An 18,980-nucleotide genomic window follows, 5' to 3' on the forward strand; every position below is an offset into this window, starting at 1 on the left:
GGTTCATTTATTGTTGAGTTTTATTTTTTTCACGTCCTCACGTCAGTAATTTTCATTGTGCTAAATAGGCTATTGTCCTCTAGGTGTAGCATTATTATCATTCATCTTAAGGCAAAATAGCCACTATTATTATATTAAAGAATACAGTTACAAAGTGGTTTCCAAATAGAGGACTATTGAGATGTCAGAAGAAAGTCTCTTTTTGCCGTATTGCTTTAAAATAGCTTGTTGAAGCTGAACTCTCCATGTGAACTGTTTTATAGGTCTGAGATTTTTTTATTTTAATTTTCCGCTTCGTGAAAATACACTCACATATCCCTGAATAGCCTCTTACAGCTTTCACTTTTCAACTCTTGCTGCATCTTATTTCAACGTTTCCGTGGTAACTTCCTACGCATCAGTCTGATAATCGTCTTGCAGCTGATAAATTTTAGGCATGGAGGGAGGGGAGGCGTAAATGACCGCGAGAGGGAGTCCGGGAGAGAGAGCGTCATAAGAAAATCCTTGGTCAAACTTGGACAAATCCTCACGCAACGTGACATCCTATAGGGTGGACACTCGTGGGGCAGCGCGTGTGAAAATGACGGAAATGTGATATTTTGGCGCACAGCTCAGCTCTCTCGGAGATGATGTTTGCACTTTGTGCACCAGTGGAAGTTGTTGAAAACTGCCGAGTGCCGAATGTGATCATCGCCTCACCTGTTGTGCTTGGAAATTAGCTGCGGCTCGCGCGTCCCTCCTACTTCGCACCCATGAACTTTTCGGAACGCCGCGCGCTGCCTCATCCTTTACGCAGACAATGAGGATGAGCCGCCGATCCAGGACCCTTCTGTCGCTTAGCTTGAACTTCTTCGCGCTGTTTTTCTCCATAACCGCGTTTATAACTACTTACTGGTGCGTCGGGACGCAGAGAGTGCCCAAGCCAAAGTGCAGCAAGCTGCGGACGCACCAGTGTATAGACTACGGGGTGAACGAAACGGACCCCAACAAAGTGGTGTACAGCTGGGAGACAGGCGACGACAGGTTCCTGTTCCGTCAGTTCCACACTGGAATCTGGATCTCATGCGAGGAAAATATTCACGATGAAAGTAAGGTGTGTGTGTGTGTGTGTGTGTGTGTAGTGCGTGAATGTTTTTTATTAGTTAACACAGCAGCTGGAATGATTACATACTACTTTGGTTCTTTTTCCTAACTTAAGAGAAACACATAACTATTCATGTAACACAACGATAATCTCGGCAATAAAAGCTTCTGTAAGTGAAGAAAAATGGCACATGCGCCAATTCATGATTACGAAGGAATGGCTTTGAAATCAGTGTAAAGACTTTAACCATTTGGAGCTATTTTTTCTTATTATTTATAATCTTTTTTTAATCTTTAGTTTTAATTGTTTATAATTGTCATCAAACTTGACAACACCTGAGCTGATGTAAGCATTAATGAACAACCATTCAACATTTAAAATAGCCAAAGAAATAAAAACAAAAACAAAAAAAAACAGCAAATAGTAATTTTTATAAACTTGTCATTTTAATCTCCTCCTTTGTCAAAATACAACACTTAGTTAAAATGGAGATTGGCTGCTCCTTCAGAGATTTTCTTTCCTTATTTTTTTAATGGCTTTCCATTTGTGTCATTATGCCTTAGAAAAGTAAGCAGCAGCACTTGAGTCTGAAATCATTTAATTCACTTTTTCATCATTATTTATTTTTTAAGGGAGACAAAATAGCACTTAGATCCCCAGCTGGCCGGCTGCCTGGGACTTGAATGGTGTGTTGCTTGAGTTACTCACTAAGTCTGACCATTATGGAGTATTGTAAATTAATAACAGAGGGCTCAAGAGGGTGGATTATACGTGTGTCAGAGGAGTGATCATGACCATGAAAAGTTCAGGGACAAAAGGTGTGATCAGCCCAGATTAGTCCTCTCTCTGTTTAGTTTATTACAGCTGGATAAGGAATTACTGAAGCATCTGTCTGTCAGCTCTGTAATACGCCATGACAACCTGTGCTGATAATCTGTGTTTTTGTGATGTACTAGAAACAAACCAGAGTTTCAAAATATCCAAGAAGCAATTGCAATAACACATTTTTATCTCATCAAGTGACTGTGGGATGGTGAGGAGGAAGGGGGTGCTGAGACAGCTTGAGTTAATAAGGATTACGTAACAGAGGCCTTGATGAGTTTTTCCTCAAAACAGCTGTTGCCACCCTCCTTCTACCTGATTAAAGCGTTCCACTTGCAACAAATCCAGTGGCATGCTCTGGTCAACAGATGGAAAACATCATGTCTGCAGGAATCCTTAGTGTCAATGGTTATTTTGTATCCTGTTTGTCACAGACTGTCATTATGCCACAGTTTTTGAGCCTACCTGTGTTTTTAAAGTCCATATATATATATATATATATATATATATATATATATATATATATATATATGATCAGTAATAAATAATAAATCATGACAGCATGTCATCTTCTGCTGTGTTTCTAGGTGAGAGATGTCGAAGTTTTATTGATTTAGCCCCTGCATCAGAAAAAGGTGAGTGCTATCTGCGTTACCTTGGTTATCACAACTCTTTAAGCCCTCTAATTCTTACCCTATTTTCATTCACTGAGCTGTACTTCCCCATGTTTGTGAATATTTCTGCATCACTGTAACATCTTGGTCCGTTCTGATCTAATCAGCAACTGTCAGTTCAAGAATGTTTTAATGTGAAATCATGAAGGAGGGCTCACACATTCAGTTTAAAGTTTCACAGATGTTTAGCTGCGATGACACTTTCACTTGAGAAATGCTTAGTTCCTGTCAATCTGTCAAGAAAAGCAAAAAATCGAGAAGCGGAGTGAAGAGGAGTTGAAATGTCTGATCATCATGTGCAGCCAGATTATATTCCACTAGATTAATTGGAAGGCTGAATAAAGCTTTCTGTAAACCGGAAAGCTTTGACATCAGTTCAAGTAGCACTTCATATGAGATCGTCATGTTACTTTCACCCCACATTAAGTCTGACTAACCAGTGAGATTGAGATGTTAGGTGACAATAAATCAAAATCTTCCCTTTGATAAAGAATCTCCATCTTAATTTATGTTATTGTGCATTTCTTGTTTGCTTTTTGGGCATTTTTCAGGGATGCTGTGGTTGTCACTTGTTTCTGAGATGTTGTACATTATTCTGCTGGTGGTTGGCTTCAGTCTCATGTGTTTGGAGCTAGTGCACTCCAGCAATGTCATTGATGGACTCAAACTCAATGCCTTTGCTGCCATCTTTACAGTACTTTCAGGTATGTGCTTGATTCTATTTTTCACTAACTTTAATGCTTTTGTGACATTTCCTGCAGTGTACTGTATTCAAGTATTTGCTTCTGGTTTCTAAGATTGTCATTTATCTTTGTAAGCCAGCTTTTGAAATACAACATAACACACATATCCTGGTTAATCTGTTAATAAGGAGGGAGCTGTTGTTCTTGAACCAGAGAAACATCCCTCTGGTTTCCTTGTAATGATCAGAAGTAAATCTGAACTCAATTCAAAATCTAAAAAAGAAACAGAAGCCTTGAGAAGAAAGCAGAGGGTCAGCTGAATATGTTTTTCACTTCTTTTCCCAAAATAACAGTTTGTAAATGAACCTTAGTAAATTACATGGATGGGGATTTAAGGTTATCTATACCTGGATAACATCACTGTTTTTACTTAGGATATTCATATTTCCATACCCATGGAAAGGGTTGATTCTGCACTCGAAAGAAATCATCGAAGTATTTTTTTAATACTGTTCTTCTTTTCTGTTTGTACACTGAATCAATCAGAAAAGCTTACTAACAATATACTGTGCATATGATTTCAGGTCTTCTTGGCATGGTGGCTCATGTCATGTACACACAGGTTTTCCAGGTCACCGTCAGCCTTGGCCCACCAGATTGGAGGCCCTACAACTGGGACTATGGCTGGTCGTTCTGGTAAGACTCTGCAAACATCCACCTCAATACAGATAATTTTATACGCTGTGTTATTTATAGTGTTACATAGATAGAGTTAAGTCAAATCGTTCTTTAAGAAACAAGATGAAGAAGTCCACTCTGCATGTCTGTGCTGCCTCACACTGTCAGCAGAAGCGCTGATCTCACCTCTCTTCAGCATCACTGTCTGTAATGAAAAAAGCCCAAAGCTCTCGTGTTATGGTAGGATTAGGCTTTGGTGTCCAAAGCCCCAGTGCGGGTGTGATTAGAATTGCATAAGGGAATAATATTTTACTCCTTTACAATGTGCACAGTATGCTGAAAATTCATTTTGGAGGCTAAACAATTCTTGACCTTCTGTGGGAATTATCCAGTCTGCATGAAAACAACATGGGATGATGATTTGATTGTCTGACCTCACATGCGAACCAGCCTGTTTGAGGAGACCAGGGGGACTTAAAGTGATTGGCACTAATCTTACCAAATACAGTGTCACGGTATTGAGGGTAAAACGTCAGAATGCCTCACCACACTGAAGCGCACCATTAGGTTTTCACTTTTTTTGTTAGTTTTTTTTTTCAGCTACCACATCTGTTTATTAAAATATGAATTCTCTTGCTGTTTTATATCAGCATGGCCTGGGCTTCCTTCACCTGCTGTATGGGTGCATCTGTCACCACCCTCAACTCCTATACAAAGACCGTCATTGAGTTCAGACACAAACGCAAGACCTTCGAGCAAAGCATCAGGGAGGAGGACGCACGGGAGGCATTCGGATATTTCCGGGAGCACTCTGTGCACTCAATCTCCAAATCTGTGGATTATTACTCTAGTCAGACCATAAAAAGTGGCAGGAAAACTCCTATACCAGGTGACTCGCTGGACTTCAGTGACATTGCAAATTCTTTGGGGGAAGAGCAGTGCTGAGTGAGAAAGGACAGTAGGTGGCAGCATTTCTCTTAATGTGGCATCTCATTGGACTGACGCATAGTTGTCTTTGGTAAGTTTTCACTGTGGGACAAACACCTACAAAGATAACAGGCCGCGGTGTTAGCCCTGTCTGACACATTTAAGTACTGCCTTAATGAAAACCCATCATGAAAGTTTAAGTCATAGAAGTTTAAAGTTGGAAAATTGCAGCTAAAAGTGGACATGAAGGTGTTTTTTCTTTTGTGCAGCTTACCACGATGTAGATTTAAAATGTAATGTTAAGTGTATCTATACTGTTTCAAAAGAATGAGTGTCTCTTTAATGCTTCTAGCCTTATTAGACATGTTCAGTCAGAAAATCTAACTGGGTTTTCATTCTTGCGAATCAAAGCCATAAATGTATACTGCAAATGATGTGCCTGTTTACAGTATTTATGGTACTATTTATTGTAAAATAGATGTAAAGTTTGTACACAGCATGATTGTTGGTAATAATGTATCATTTTTCTTTTGAATGTTCACCTTGGCTAAGTTTGATGGTGTCATAAAGGTCAAACGATCATTTGCAAAACACTTTTGATGGACTAGAATTTTTTTTTTTTTTAAACTGGAAAGAAATTTACCGCAGAGAACAAAATTCCCATAAACACTATGGTAAATGGCCTGTATTTATATAGCGCTTTTCTAGTCCCTAAGGACCCCAAAGCGCTTTACACAACCTGTCATCCACCCATTCACACACTGGTGATGGCAAGCTACATTGTAGCCACAGCCACCCTGGGGTGCACTGACAGAGGCGAGGCTGCTGGGCACTGGCGCCACCGGGCCCTCTGACCACCACCAGTAGGCAACGGGTGAAGTGTCTTGCCCAAGGACACAACGACCGAGACTGTCCAAGCCGGGGCTCGAACCAGCAACCTTTGGACTACAAGGCGAACTCCCAACTCTCCAACACTCCAATAGTGCTAAACACTAGCACTATTGGAGTAATCACAGTCAGTACACCACATTTCTAACAGTGTAAGTCATTTTCATTTGATGATTCTGCTTTAACTGGAGAAAAGTAGAAAATTCATGACGGTAAAAAGGCTCTGCGGAGTGTTTCAAGCAAGTATGATGACTATTAAAGTTCCCCATTTCAAAATTGTGTTTTGATTGACTGTTACTTTCTCACCACAAAACACATCTGGTGTTTTTAGTATGATACAAATATAGAACACACAGTTTATTAAACCTTTTCAGTTACATTTTTGAACTGTAAAAATAGTACAAAGTTGATTTCAGTATTTTTTAGTGAAGCTTTTTTTTTTTTTTTTGCACAAATAAAAGAAATAATATTCAACCTAGTATTTTTTTTCCTGTTTCTGGAGAGTGTTCTAAAAATGTCCAGAACAAGAGCTGTCGTTTGGGGGGGGGAAATCAAATGTAGCAATGTATGCATAGTTCCTGAAGAGCAGTGTTGTCTTTATCAGCCACTTGGGAAAATTACATTTCACTCCAGTAACAACTGTAACAAATTTTGCAGGGGCATTTTTTTTTTAACATTTGCCTTTATTTTGCCTTTTCTAGCTCACATTTCATTATGTGCAACAATTAACAACTTATACAACATTTACATTACAAATGGCACAAATTTATGTTTAGGATTACTCATCACACAAGGCTGACATACCATCATAGAAAGATTTCAAAATTTACTTGTATAAAAGTTGAATTAAGAGGTGGACCTGCACACTCATCTCTTTCATATATTTTTCGCAAAGTGCAAATTCAGTCTTAAAAAGCCACGTGGATGTTTTTCATACATCTGTTTTTTCATCACTGTAAGATAAAACTCAGCATTTTGTTCAGTAACCATCATCGTATTCATTCTGGGCCGCCTGCCGGGCTAGCATGGCCTGGATAAGAGCACTAGAGCCTGAAGGCCCAGGGTTTTGTGGTGGAGCAGTCATCCACTGAATTCTGTCATCTTCCTGTGCTTGCTGCCTGGCCTGCATGACCTGCATCATGACACTTGACACTGGATGCGGCAGGTCACCCATGTCATCTTCTGTGTCCTCTGCTCTTCTTCTGGCTTGCATGGCCTGTGTGACGGCACTGGATCTGTTGAAAATGTCATATTGATTATTGTCTTCATCCTCCACCCTGTTTCTGGCTGCCATGGCCTGAGCAAGTGCACTGGAAGATGATGGGTTTTCATCATGCATCGGATACTGATCTTCATTCTCCTGGTCAGCTAGTTGACGGGCCAACATGGCTTGCATCAGAGAACTAGAGTTAGACATTTCAGAAGGAACAGGTACTCCACCAATGCTGTATCTTTTCTCCTCCTCTTCAAGTTGCTGACGTGCAAGTAAAGCTTGAACCATGGCATTTGAGTTGGACTGATCACCAGATGAGTGATCATATGAATGCTGTTTCATGCTCTAAACAGTAAATAAAATATTCAGTAAGGCTGATAACAAGCTTCTACATGCAAAGTGATGTCAGCATGAAATAATTTTAACAACAAACCCCTTTTTGTTTCTTCTGTTTGGTGTTTTTGTTTGGGATAGATTTTTGAAGGTCCTGTAACCTTTCTAACAAGAAGGACTTGTCTTTCCCTTCCTGGTGGGAGGGAAACAGAAGCAGTCAGGCAAACAAAAACAAAAACATAAAAAAAATGTAAATGTATTCAAGACTAGATAAGTTCCACTTGTTCCTGATGTCTGGTGAAACATATATTAAGGGAAACAGTTTCTAGAACAAACTCACATTGACAATCTGTTGTCTCAGATGACGAATAAGCTCCTTTCGACCATTAGTGACTTGCCACAATATGTATATGATGACACTGAGCAGTAAAATTGCACACAGGAAAACCATTTGCTTAATGACACAAATTTTGCATCAGTACATATGTGCATTTATATGCAAAGCTCAGTTATATGCAAAACATGGCTTGGACTTTTTCGGTCAACGTTACAAAGTACATGCTGTGTACATAAGACAGCACTTGCACTATGCACTTACAGGATGATGAGTGTGATTAGAAAATAGAAGATTTCACTCCGGATGACATTATTGTAAATCTCGACGACCCACTGAGAGCCAGTGATGTTTTTTAGATCATCTATCCAGACATCAACCGCACTGAAGGAATTGTTGAGTCCACGAAAAGGGCCACAGGACTTTGAGGGAGTCAGGCTATGGAGCAAGACAGAGTGAACAAAACAAGACTGAGACTGGAACCTTTCTGTGTTTTCAGTACAAAATGCATTATTAATCAAAGACAAATATATATAAATATATTATTTTATTTTAGCTTAGAAAAGAATAAAATAGAATTGATGGATATATTTTTCTCTTTTTTAACAGTTGAAGTCATGTCCTCTTACCTCCAGGCAGTGTATGCAACAATTGACAGGGCTCCCACGAAGAACGGGAAGAAGAGAAGGAAGATGAAGATGGTTTGCATCTGAGCTGCTCTGCCAGATCGCCGTGGGGGCTGACAGTTATGTGTGAGACTGACCTGAGAAGTGCAAAAACCAAACTTGTACTACCCCATAAATACACATCCATAAACAAATATATTGATTTATTTTTGTAGTAACTTTGCTAATAAACTTGTGAGCCATAACAGAAAACAGAGCTTGGAATTGACTTTTTAAAAGATCATTCAGCAGGTTCATGAAACACACAGCATCAGCAGATCCGGCCTAGATCAAATTACAAATCCTACAAAGTTCATTAAATTTCAGTGATTGATTGATCTTGTCTGGTACCATTAAACCATAATGGTTACTCCTTAAATCCGAAACCCAGGCTGTCTTTTCCATTACCCAAAATAAAGCATCCATTCAATGTGATGAAAGGATTTTAATTAATTATTGACTGAGGTGTGCAAATAGAGTAACATGACCCTTATGGAGCATGGAGCAGTCCTGGTAGCAGCATTTACCTTCTTTAGATAAAACAGGATGAAGAATTTGAAAATCTGCATGGCAGGTAGCAGAGGAGAGAAGTAGATTCCAATCCTGTGGAGAGAAAATAGACGATTGCATTTAAATAATTTAAAAAGGTCCAAGATCAAGATAGATAACATAAGATTTGACTAAAATCCACTGACACACTGCTAGAACTTATGAAATGTCGAATGTATTGTTCATATGGTTCATACCAGGCCAGCGTCTGTGAATAGATGAGTTCAAGCACATTTCTGGCTACGTCAAACTCAGGAACCCCCATGCGTGGTATTAATTTTGTCCCGATCACACTATTAGACAGAAATTGAGTATGTGATTTTAAACATAGGTTCATCTAACAATATAAAATATGAATTGAAATTCTATAACTCACTTGCTAAGAAACTCTCCAAAGAAAGATCCCAACATCAGGAAAAGGAAGTCAAAAAGGACCAGACGGTACAAAGACTGCCCTACCATGGACTCCCAACCCTGATGAATGAAACAAATTCACAAATGAATGTCTATGCCTAATGAATAAAGTAGGGACAGATAAAATAAACGTATGTTGTGTTTAAAAAACACAAATAAATAGATAAATGGATATTTATTACTTACTGAACCTTTAGCAGGCACCTTATTCATCCAATAATAACACAAAACAGACAGAATGGACATCTTGAGAAAGACATTTCTGTATGTGAAAAAAGAAAGTATTTCAATTTTTATTATTGGTTAAATAAATAATTATATTTGCTTTGTGCTAGATGTCCAAATCCAAATCCAAATCCAATTTATTTATATAGCACATTTAAAAACAGAAAGTTTTCCCAAAGTGCTGTACAGAAACAAAGGAGTAAAACACAAGATGAAGCCACTGACACTCACATAAAAACACAATACTACACATAATAAACATATCAACTCACACCAGTCTGAACGCAATCGAAAAAAGGTGTGTTTTCAAAAGCGACTTAAAAACAGGAAACAAAGATGCCTGTTTAATATTTAAAGGCAGCGTAGTCCAAAGTTTTGGAGCCATAATTGAAAAGGCTCGTTCTCCTCTTTGTTTTAGCCTAGATTTTGGGACAACCAAAAGCAGCTGATCTAAGGGTCCGCGAAGGAATATAAGGCTGAAGTAACTCGGAAAGGTATGGGGGAGCAAGACCATTAAGGCATTTATGGTCTATAAATTTATAGATGTGTCGATAGCTGCACCACTTTACATATATACAGTCATGGCTTTACATAGATACCACTATACTTTATATATACTTTTGTTTAAGCCTGGTCCTAGAACTGTTCCTAGATCCTAGCACTCCCAGTCTTCTCACTATACTTCAGGAAGTCCTACATTGTTTTATAACACAGCCCACAAATTACACTGCAATTAACTCTAACAAGATTGGGAGCCTGCTACCATGCTGGTGACTCTGTGATGATGTCATAGGCACACCAAAACAAGGTTAGTTGCCTCCTTATTTCCGGTCTAATGGTAAACTAAGATATCTGTATTTTGTTATCTATCTAGACATAGACATAGACATATTTATATACATATATTGTTTTATTTCACCTGATCAACAGAGCATATATCTGTTTGCGGTGGGTGGAGTAATGCTCAAATTTGTTGAAGAGGGAGTAGAAGAGTGGAATAACCAGGTTTATTAAAGACACCACAAAGGGAACCAGGAGTGTCTTTGCCTCCTCAAGCAGAGACCAATTGTCATTTTCTGTTGCCTGCTGTAAAACATAAAACAGGTAAAGATAGTGGATAATGACAAATACTGTATGCAATGAAACAATAAAAACCCTGCACTGTTGGTAAATGACAAGACTTTCAGTAAATTTATGACACCTGGTTTAGATTTTCACGCTCTGAGAGTACAGGTGAGGTATATATTTTTACATGTTTTTTAGTTTCTACTAGTTTTACTAACAAGAAAAGTGATTTCTCTAGAGAAAAAATATGCATTCACATTGCCTGTAGTCTACATTTAACAGACACAAGTAATTCCAAAGTCTAATTATTCCATTTTAACTTATGTACCTCAATCTCATACTCGCAGAGATAGTAAATACTGGCTGCACAACCAAAAGCCAAGCTTGTGGAGAGAAGCCAGCAACTAAAATTAATCCCATAGTGCTTCAGTTTTTCAGAGACTGTAAGGCGCTCCTGCTGGGCCGTTTCTGATAAAGACTCCTGAGTGAGCAGCAAGAGGACAAACAATGAAATACTGATGTGTATGTAGGTGTAAAATACAGAATTTCAATCTGTCACAGTTAATTCAGCATTTGATATTTTTTAGAAAAAGAAAAAAGCTATAAGTCACCTTGAGCTGGACACAAAGGTTGTTCCTGCGCTGTTTCACTGCTTTCTCATTGGTTACACTAAAATCCCAGGTGCAAAGAAGTTGCCATGCACTGTTTGATGTCGAGTCTGCTAGTACATAGTTGTTCTTGAAATTGACTGCCATGCTGCACGTGGACAAATCAAGATTCAGAATCATTGTTAGAATCAGAGCTATTGGAGCAGCTATGAGAGTTTTTATATCTACAACTATTAATCAATGTTATGATTGCTTGTTTTGGCATACTTATATTAGAATTTTCACATTTCCTAATAATTTATTATTATATTTATCAATTTTTTCTTTTAACTTATCTCCTCTTCTCCCACATGCATGTTGAGGAGTCATAACAAAGCAAATTCCCTGTGGACTTGAGTAAAATCTTTAGCATGATGAGGACTTAACTAACCTGAAAATAAGTGAAATTCCACATAGCACCATATAGACTGCAATGGTGAAGAAATAGGCCAGCTGCATGTTGTAACCCACCAGAGATTCATTGCTGTAGCTACCGTAGTACATGACCGTATACTTGAAGTAACCCTAGGAAATCCAAAATATATGCAACTCTTGTTCACTCAGTACAGAGAGAATTAGAAAACATCTAACATGATATTACATAATACATATCAACAGTGTTTGCTAGTTCTAATTGATTATGATCTGCCATCTAGAGCAGATTCATGTTTTAGATTTTCTTTTGTGAAAACAAATGCTGTTGCACTGTCACTCCACTTGACGAAACCCCACTTGTGGTTGGGGTTTGCATGTGCTCTTTGTGCATGAATGTTAGGTTAACTGGTGACTAAACTGGCTATAGGTGTGGATGTGAGACTGGTGATCTGTCCAGACTGTATCCAAAGTTGGAAAACAAATAACTGCATCCAAAATAATGCAGATTTGAGCCATGAGCATGAGCCATGACTGAGAACCTTCACAGACATGAGCATAAACCAAATAATTAGCTCTTTAAATATTACATAGTCATTTAATTAAATGGTAATTATTAAATTAGCTTTAAATTTTAAAATAAGGATGGTTGTGACTTCAACAGAAGATAAATGCATGTACTACTTACAGCTCCAGTTAGTATCTCCAGTCCTCTGAAGGTCACATTTTGGGGTACGTTGTTCACAATTTGAGAAATGTTTGGGGTTTGCTTGTAAACAAGCAGAGGGATGGTGACAAAGCCAAAGTTGACCAGGAATGAGAAAATGTTAAACATGAGAAGCCACTTCAGGAACACAAAATAGGTGAGAACACTGGTCCCAAACTTCCCACCAATGCTTTTCATAGCGCCTTGCCACAGTTTCAGGGTCTGCTTGGCTGACTTTACATGGTACCCGCATTTTCGTGAAAACTGAAAAAAGATCATAACATTCTGTATGTAGCATATGAGCACAAATTATGAATGAGCTAGGCTCATAAAGAGATGCAGCTGTTGCTTTTATGACAGATAAAACACTCACCAGAGACAGCTTTTCAGAGCAATCTGCCAAACATGTGAATTGGCGAGACTTCTTGGAAGACTGTAATTCCAATTCTTTCCTGTAAGAGTAAAACCATTGGGATCCTTGTCAAGCAAATTACCTGCATCACAAGTTTCTGCAGGCTGTAGAAGCCCCTTTGGACTTCAATTAGTACTTTCTTGTGTAATTTGTGTTGGACAAATACTTCCTTCAGAGATCTTTATTGCAACACCTGTGGCCTCCAAGCATTTGCATACAGCCTAGTTTATGGTTCCCAGCAGGATGCAATGTTTAACTAAATGTTTCGAATGACACTGAGAAGGATTTTGTTATCATCTTTATTTGTTTGTGGCTCACCCACCTGATATGTTTCTTGTCTTTAAAGCTCATTGGAAGATCCCGAATGGCCTGGATTCTGTCTCGTGTTGACAGAGCAGCAAGTTCCTCGAGCAAGTTTTGTTGCTCTGCCAGACACAAGATGACAAGACAAGTGCTGGCTGTTAAATCTTTGCGAGTACTGCCTTTCAGAATACATATCAGGTGTCATAATTCACTATCCAAAAATCCACAGGATAATCTGACACCCCTCAGGTGTGCTTACCATTTTGCATCTCATTCCAGATGGCATCCTCTGTGAAAGCTGTTTGGGTATGATCTGCATTAGGAAACATGCTCATCCTTCTCATCGCTATTCCTCTCCACCGCATTGTCATTTTTCCTGGATTTGCACACAAGCAAAAGACAGCCAGCCTTCTGTTGTGATTATTGTGGATTTTCAAACTCAAAAGCATGAGATTGATACAAGAACAGAGTGACAGTCAGCAAATGAACTGGGTAGCATTTTTAAATGTAACACCTGCAGCCGTTTATGCAGCCTTTATCACTTACTCTTTTCTATAATAACAATAAGCTGCTACTTATTTATAAATCTAAAGATAAATATCGACTGCAAAAACACTGACAGAAAGCACTGCTGATAGTACAGGACACAGCACCATATACAAACTAATGTGGGTCCTAATATGCAACTGTTTGTTCAAAATCTTTATTTCTGATGAATTTATGATTTCATATTTATTTTCATTTCATATAATGCTATGATACTGAAGGTCTTGGTGCCATTGCCCACCAAACTGTATTACTTTGCAGTTATTGTCAGAGTATCAGTCTGTGTGTATTATTTGCATGCATTAGTTTTAGTCTTGGTATGACTCTGGAATTTCTTTTTAGTCTTTCAGAAGCATAAAGATTAAATAAAATGGGAGGAAATGGAAGACATAGTTATAATTCATCCTGAATTTCTATCTATATGGATTCCATGACAGTCCATCCAACAGTTGCTAATACAGTTTACTTGTGTATTTAATGTAATAGGTGATGAAATAGATATTAGACAAGTGAAAACAGATGTAAATCAAAGTTGTATATCTGTGTCATGTTCTATGGTAATCAAACTATACACTGAAAAAAAGGCCATGTTGGATTTACTTGATTCAATAGTGGACATTGGTTGCACACAAATGTTTTGCTTTGGCAGAAACTTAGACAAATGAGTTAAATCAACACAACTTATTCCTATTCAATAAACCTGTGCATTTTGTGTTCAGAAAACACAACTGAAACATGTTTAGATGAAGTAAGTTGAGCTCTTGGAATATTTTAATCCTTCACAATTTTGTCATTTTATTTCAACACTATTCAATAACTTTTACCCCAGTACTACTTGGTCACTTAAATACTACATGTTGTCTTCATATTACATAATGTTCAACAAAGTCTAGAGTCTGGTTACTATAAAAAGTGAACGGGTCTACAACAACTACAATCCTCCTATCTTTCAGGGGCATAAGCCTGAAGTGATAGGTCACTCGGCAGCGAACACCCTGGACAGCTCACCAGTCTACCACAGAGACAAACAACCATTCACATTAAATTGTGGATTTGAACCCAGGACCTTCGTGAGGCAACAGCACTAATGCCACCATTACATGTGGTTAAACCATGATAAAAAGCGATAGCATACATGTGGTGTGTTTGTAGTTGTCTGTGTAATTTCATGAGTCCAGCAACTAGCCACTCTTACTAGATTGTATCAGATCATCTCAACAAGAACAAATTAAGTTGTTGAATTTCATACAGATCCTACATGATTTAATTACGTTCAAGATAGAAACATGAAATTTTTGTGTTCAAATTAAAAGGTAGGCTTTTTTAATGTAACAACCACCCAATTTACTTCTTTCGGTTTACCAAAAAAGTAGAGGCGGCTGCTCGACTTGACTGAGATGGATGCCTTCGTCAAACCACGATCCAAAGCGTGCGAGACTGAAATCCTGTGTGATGTAAACATTGCTATATTATTGACTTACTTCACTCGCTGTTGGTCACATGAACAATAACCGTATGACTGTTCCCACCACTAGCTCATGACCCTACGCTGTGTTCACTGCATGATTCCATGTTTTGGCACTGATCACCACCTGCACTCATGTATATATCTTTCTACGTAGCACTTTTAATTCTTATTCTCATGTATATATCTCATGTATATCTCATGCATATATCTTTCTACGTAGCACTTTTAAGTCTTATTCTTACTTTTATTTTTTCATGTCTATTTAAGCGCAATTTATGACAGCATGTTTGCACTGAAGCACCGCAGCAATTTCCTAATGTTGTAAACCTGCTCAACATTTGGCAATAAAACCCTTTCTGATTCTGATTCTGATTCAAACATGAACAATTTAATCTACCCTCTCTGCATATTATGTAGTTTCTACACTATAGAGTTACTATAGAGTTACACTTAACTTTAAAGCATGAGGCACTTGTGTTAAATACACACAAGATACTTACATAAATCCAAGAGCTGGCCAATCCCTTTTTTTCAGTGTAGTTGAAAAACCGACCAACAAACACTTCTACTGTATGCTGTAACTTTTTATGCAAAAAACATGCAACTTCATGCAAAAAACATTTACTAAATAATCCCCTTTGCTCTGTTTTATTTTCTATGCCAATTTCCTTGTAGCTTTTATTGTTGACATCCATTATATCCACAATTAAGGATACAGTCTAGTGAAGACATGAGTATGAGGATGAATGGCAATGTTATTTGAACACTCAAAAAAAAATGAAATTGGGTGGTTGTTACATGTACAAGATTCAAACTTGTAATTTGAACTAAATAATTTCATGTTTCAATGGTGAATGTAATTAAATCATGTAGCATCTGCATGAAATTCAGCAACTTAATTTGTTCTTGTTGAGATGACATGATACAATCTAGTAAGAGTGGTTAGTTGCCTGGACTCACAAAATTCACAAGATCACATTAGATGTCAAACTGCAGGAAAATCGCTGGAGTTTTAAGAGGCAGACAACTACACCACGTGTATGCTATCGCTATTTATTGTGGTTTAACCTGTCAAGGACAAAAACATACAGAAAATTCTGCATCAAGCCTTCTAATCATAGCTTTCCTAGTTTTGGTAAGCCTGGATTGACAGCTTGGTGGCGTGATGGTTAGTGCTGTTGCCTCACAGCAAGAATTCTAAATTACCCATGAATATAAGTGCAAATGGTTGTTTGTCTCCATGAAATCATCAACCCCCATATTGGTTCATTGAGCACGACTAGCAGTAATTGCCTTGATTAACAAAGTAGTTGTTCAAACAACAAGATTTCATTGCGTTTTCCTAAAGTTTTTAACTTGTGTAGAATCAATTAAAACAAATTTCACTCTACATACTTAAATAAATCACTTCAAGTCAATGTAAGTATACTACGCTGATCCAACATAATCTGATTACATTAAGCCACCAAATGCCAAATGTGTTGGTTTGACATGGTCAAAAATCGGTTATTGTACTTGGTTAAATCACGTGGAAAAAGGCGCCATGATTAAATTGTGTTCATCCAACAACAGATTTTTTTGAGTGAAATGATTATCCTGTGATGGAAACTTTACAGATTAATGTGTGTTTAGTTATACCATAAAGGAACTGTGTAATCTTAAGTGTCATGAAGCGTATTACCTGAAGACGATGGAAGTGGAATAGATCTTGACTGATTATATTCAGGGTCCATCCCAAATATACTGTGATCTAAAATGTAGAGGAGATAGAGAGGAAGTATCAACAAAAGGTTACTTAGCAACATCCACTGGCATATACAAAAAACGAAGCTGCTGAACAAGTAACACAACTTTTTCAATCAAACAAACACAAATGTGTACAAAAACTTTATGTTGCTTTATAGTTAAATAATTTAACATGGCCACAAAGAGGTGATACACATACTGGGTCCATGGTGCCTTGGAGGACTCCTTGGGCGTATGGAGATGGCATCCATTGGGATGTTTTCTCTACCCCTCCAGCTTTGTTCCTGCCAGCCACCTTGAGGCACTCTCCCTATAGCAGCATCATTGCTAGCCCTGTCACCCCACCAGGTTGGGTCTTTGTTGTCATAGGGGTTAGTATGATGGGTTTTGCTGGAAGCCCTAGAGCCCAAACAGAATAAATTAAATTATTAATAAATTATATAAATGTATGACACCTAAGAGCACTGACGTTATCACATCAGGAAGAGAACAGAAACTTCAAGTCACCGATATAGTTATTTGAATTTAAACTGTGGAGGTTTTATTTAATTTAAAGTACATTCAGTCTTATAGAGTATTGGACTCATTTTAACAGTAAACTGCAGAGACTAGTATGCTAAAGTTTACTCTAGGGCTCTCATATAATCATCCACAATCCTCAGACCTTAAATCTTGTACCAAAAAGATTAACACTAAAATGAACCAGCCGAGGATAAAGCAAAGATATATAACAAATTCGCGCTGTTGCCTTTTTCTTGAGGCGATCCTGTTGAATCTAGTTTTTCATTTGCTTGCTTGACATTCTGACCTTTTCTTCACAGTACTTCCTCTTACTACAAGCACACACAACACACCACTCAAACTCCTTCACAAACACATTCTTTGACAAATTGTAATTCTATACTTTTCAGGAAAAAAGATTTCTCTGATGCACATTTGAGGACAAAAACAAATTTTATGTTATAATATAAACACAAACCTTCTATCAATTTCCAGAGTCTCGGTGTCATGGTATGCATGGTTGAAAAATCCCCCGTTCCTGTAACTTGTCATGAGATCCTTCAAATCGATCCGTTTGCTTTTCTTTGGAGACAGCAGTGATTCCTCAGCTCAGTATGCCCCAGTCGCTCCCAATATGAGGATTTCGGTGTCAAGTGGCAAAATGTAAACGACTTATTCAATATAAAAGACAAATATTAAAATAAAGCAATAGAATTGTGCTTGAAGTCAAGTTATCAAGCTAAAGACTAAACCTAAACAAGTAGTATAACATGTTAATACCACATAGTTTTCTGTATAGAGGCAGCTTCATAGAAAGCATGTGCAATTTGATCTCTAGAGCGCTCGGTCCGATCATTATAAATTCATGTAGGAGGTTTGGTTTCAGCCTGTGGAAAGAGGTTTGGTTGCAGTGGTATAGCTCTGTGGTTCTCACAAAAACCATTATATTATGGCAAGAGAACACCTCGGTCTTATATAACAATGAACAGAAAACAACAGACTGATGGCTGAACTATGGAAACAGGAAACCTATAAGAAATGTGTAGTTAGAGTTAGGTTCTCATATAATAACAAACCTGTAAAGATTAAAAGAACTTGTCAAATGACATTCTGCTCTGTTATTAGCCTCTGCTTACCTGGTTACTGTCCTGTAATGGAGAGAATATATCTAAAAGGGCGTCCTGACAATACAGAGTTGCAGCTTAAAAGTCTGAGGAGTATCTCTGAATTACCGTCAGTGACATAAAAAGAAGGACTGTCCTCCTACCAGGAAGTTTAGCCTGAGCTCACAAAGGTAAAAGTCCGCTGCTTTTGGACTGGCACTTGGATATTGAAAGGTTACGCTAGATTGTGACATGAATAATTAAACCGCCAGTGCTAATAATTATTTAGCATCCTTATTAAAACTTAAGGTGATAAGGCTCAAAAGGCTGACCTATAGGGTTGAATCCTGTTACAGACAGATAAATGAAACCTAACCAATAAACAAATAGTCGGAAACCGGAAAAAATAAGCGTGCGAATTGGGTTTACTATGCTCCACACAGGGAAGGAAGAGTTGTGAGCAAGCATTTTAATGAAGTGAAAGGACAAACATAGACAAACTGGGAATATATTGTGTGACTGTGAAACTAACTAATATAATATGTAATCTGTATGTTCATAATTTTGTTTTTTTCTTTTGAGACTGTGAGTTAACTAAAACCTATTTTAAACTTAAACCTGT

General features: G+C 37.9%; 2 protein-coding genes across 6 annotated transcripts; one reads left to right on the top strand and one right to left on the bottom strand.

Annotated features, from left to right (window-relative positions):
• The first annotated feature begins 680 nt into the window (after window positions 1-680).
• On the top strand, window positions 681-5,305 carry LOC146668642 (germ cell-specific gene 1-like protein). Of its 2 annotated transcripts, none has more exons than XM_085408715.1 (5): window positions 681-1,095; window positions 2,501-2,541; window positions 3,132-3,284; window positions 3,848-3,959; window positions 4,592-5,305. In XM_085408715.1, the coding sequence occupies exons 1-5, from the start codon at window positions 800-802 to the stop codon at window positions 4,884-4,886; spliced, it is 897 nt and encodes a 298-aa protein (XP_085264841.1). In that variant the 5' UTR covers window positions 681-799; the 3' UTR covers window positions 4,887-5,305. The 2 variants fall into 2 exon arrangements, with proteins under 2 accessions (XP_085264841.1, XP_085264840.1); XM_085408714.1 differs by having other exon boundaries at window positions 681-1,088; window positions 2,494-2,541.
• A 1,086-nt stretch (window positions 5,306-6,391) lies between these two features.
• Window positions 6,392-18,731, bottom strand: tmc5 (transmembrane channel like 5). 4 transcript variants are annotated; one of them, XM_085410608.1, is made up of 21 exons: window positions 18,392-18,410; window positions 17,734-17,837; window positions 16,954-17,153; window positions 16,690-16,758; window positions 13,254-13,370; window positions 13,014-13,116; window positions 12,653-12,731; window positions 12,262-12,543; window positions 11,593-11,726; window positions 11,166-11,310; window positions 10,883-11,035; window positions 10,409-10,575; window positions 9,451-9,526; window positions 9,227-9,324; window positions 9,048-9,143; window positions 8,829-8,904; window positions 8,266-8,399; window positions 7,901-8,074; window positions 7,643-7,721; window positions 7,403-7,495; window positions 6,396-7,314 (listed from the first exon to the last, which is right to left on the bottom strand). In XM_085410608.1, the coding sequence occupies exons 2-21, from the start codon at window positions 17,805-17,807 to the stop codon at window positions 6,736-6,738; spliced, it is 2,928 nt and encodes a 975-aa protein (XP_085266734.1). In that variant the 5' UTR covers window positions 17,808-17,837; window positions 18,392-18,410; the 3' UTR covers window positions 6,396-6,735. The 4 variants fall into 4 exon arrangements, with proteins under 4 accessions (XP_085266733.1, XP_085266732.1, XP_085266734.1 ...); XM_085410605.1 differs by having other exon boundaries at window positions 6,398-7,314; window positions 17,734-17,926; window positions 18,392-18,727; XM_085410606.1 differs by having other exon boundaries at window positions 6,393-7,314; window positions 10,409-10,572; window positions 17,734-18,730.
• Between the last annotated feature and the right edge of the window lie 249 nt (window positions 18,732-18,980).

Source organism: Rhamphochromis longiceps, linkage group LG6 (assembly GCF_057381845.1).
Source record: "Rhamphochromis longiceps isolate RC_006_pf linkage group LG6, R_longiceps_female_GT1.1, whole genome shotgun sequence".
In the NCBI taxonomy this organism is placed as follows: domain Eukaryota; kingdom Metazoa; phylum Chordata; class Actinopteri; order Cichliformes; family Cichlidae; genus Rhamphochromis; species Rhamphochromis longiceps.

Excerpts from the sequence above, each read along its gene's own strand:
- LOC146668642 (XM_085408715.1), top strand. The coding sequence starts at position 800 with ATGAGGATGAGCCGCCGATCCAGGACCCTTCTGTCGCTTAGCTTGAAC. Across the intron at positions 1,096-2,500 it reads ATTCACGATGAAAGTAAGGT|ATGTCGAAGTTTTATTGATT; the intron begins GTGTGTGTGTGT and ends TCTAGGTGAGAG. Across the intron at positions 2,542-3,131 it reads AGCCCCTGCATCAGAAAAAG|GGATGCTGTGGTTGTCACTT; the intron begins GTGAGTGCTATC and ends GGCATTTTTCAG.
- tmc5 (XM_085410608.1), bottom strand. The coding sequence starts at position 17,807 with ATGACAAGTTACAGGAACGGGGGATTTTTCAACCATGCATACCATGAC. Across the intron at positions 8,075-8,265 it reads GTTGCATACACTGCCTGGAG|CCTGACTCCCTCAAAGTCCT; the intron begins GTAAGAGGACAT and ends CTTGCTCCATAG. Across the intron at positions 7,722-7,900 it reads CTAATCACACTCATCATCCT|TGTCATCATATACATATTGT; the intron begins GTAAGTGCATAG and ends TTTACTGCTCAG.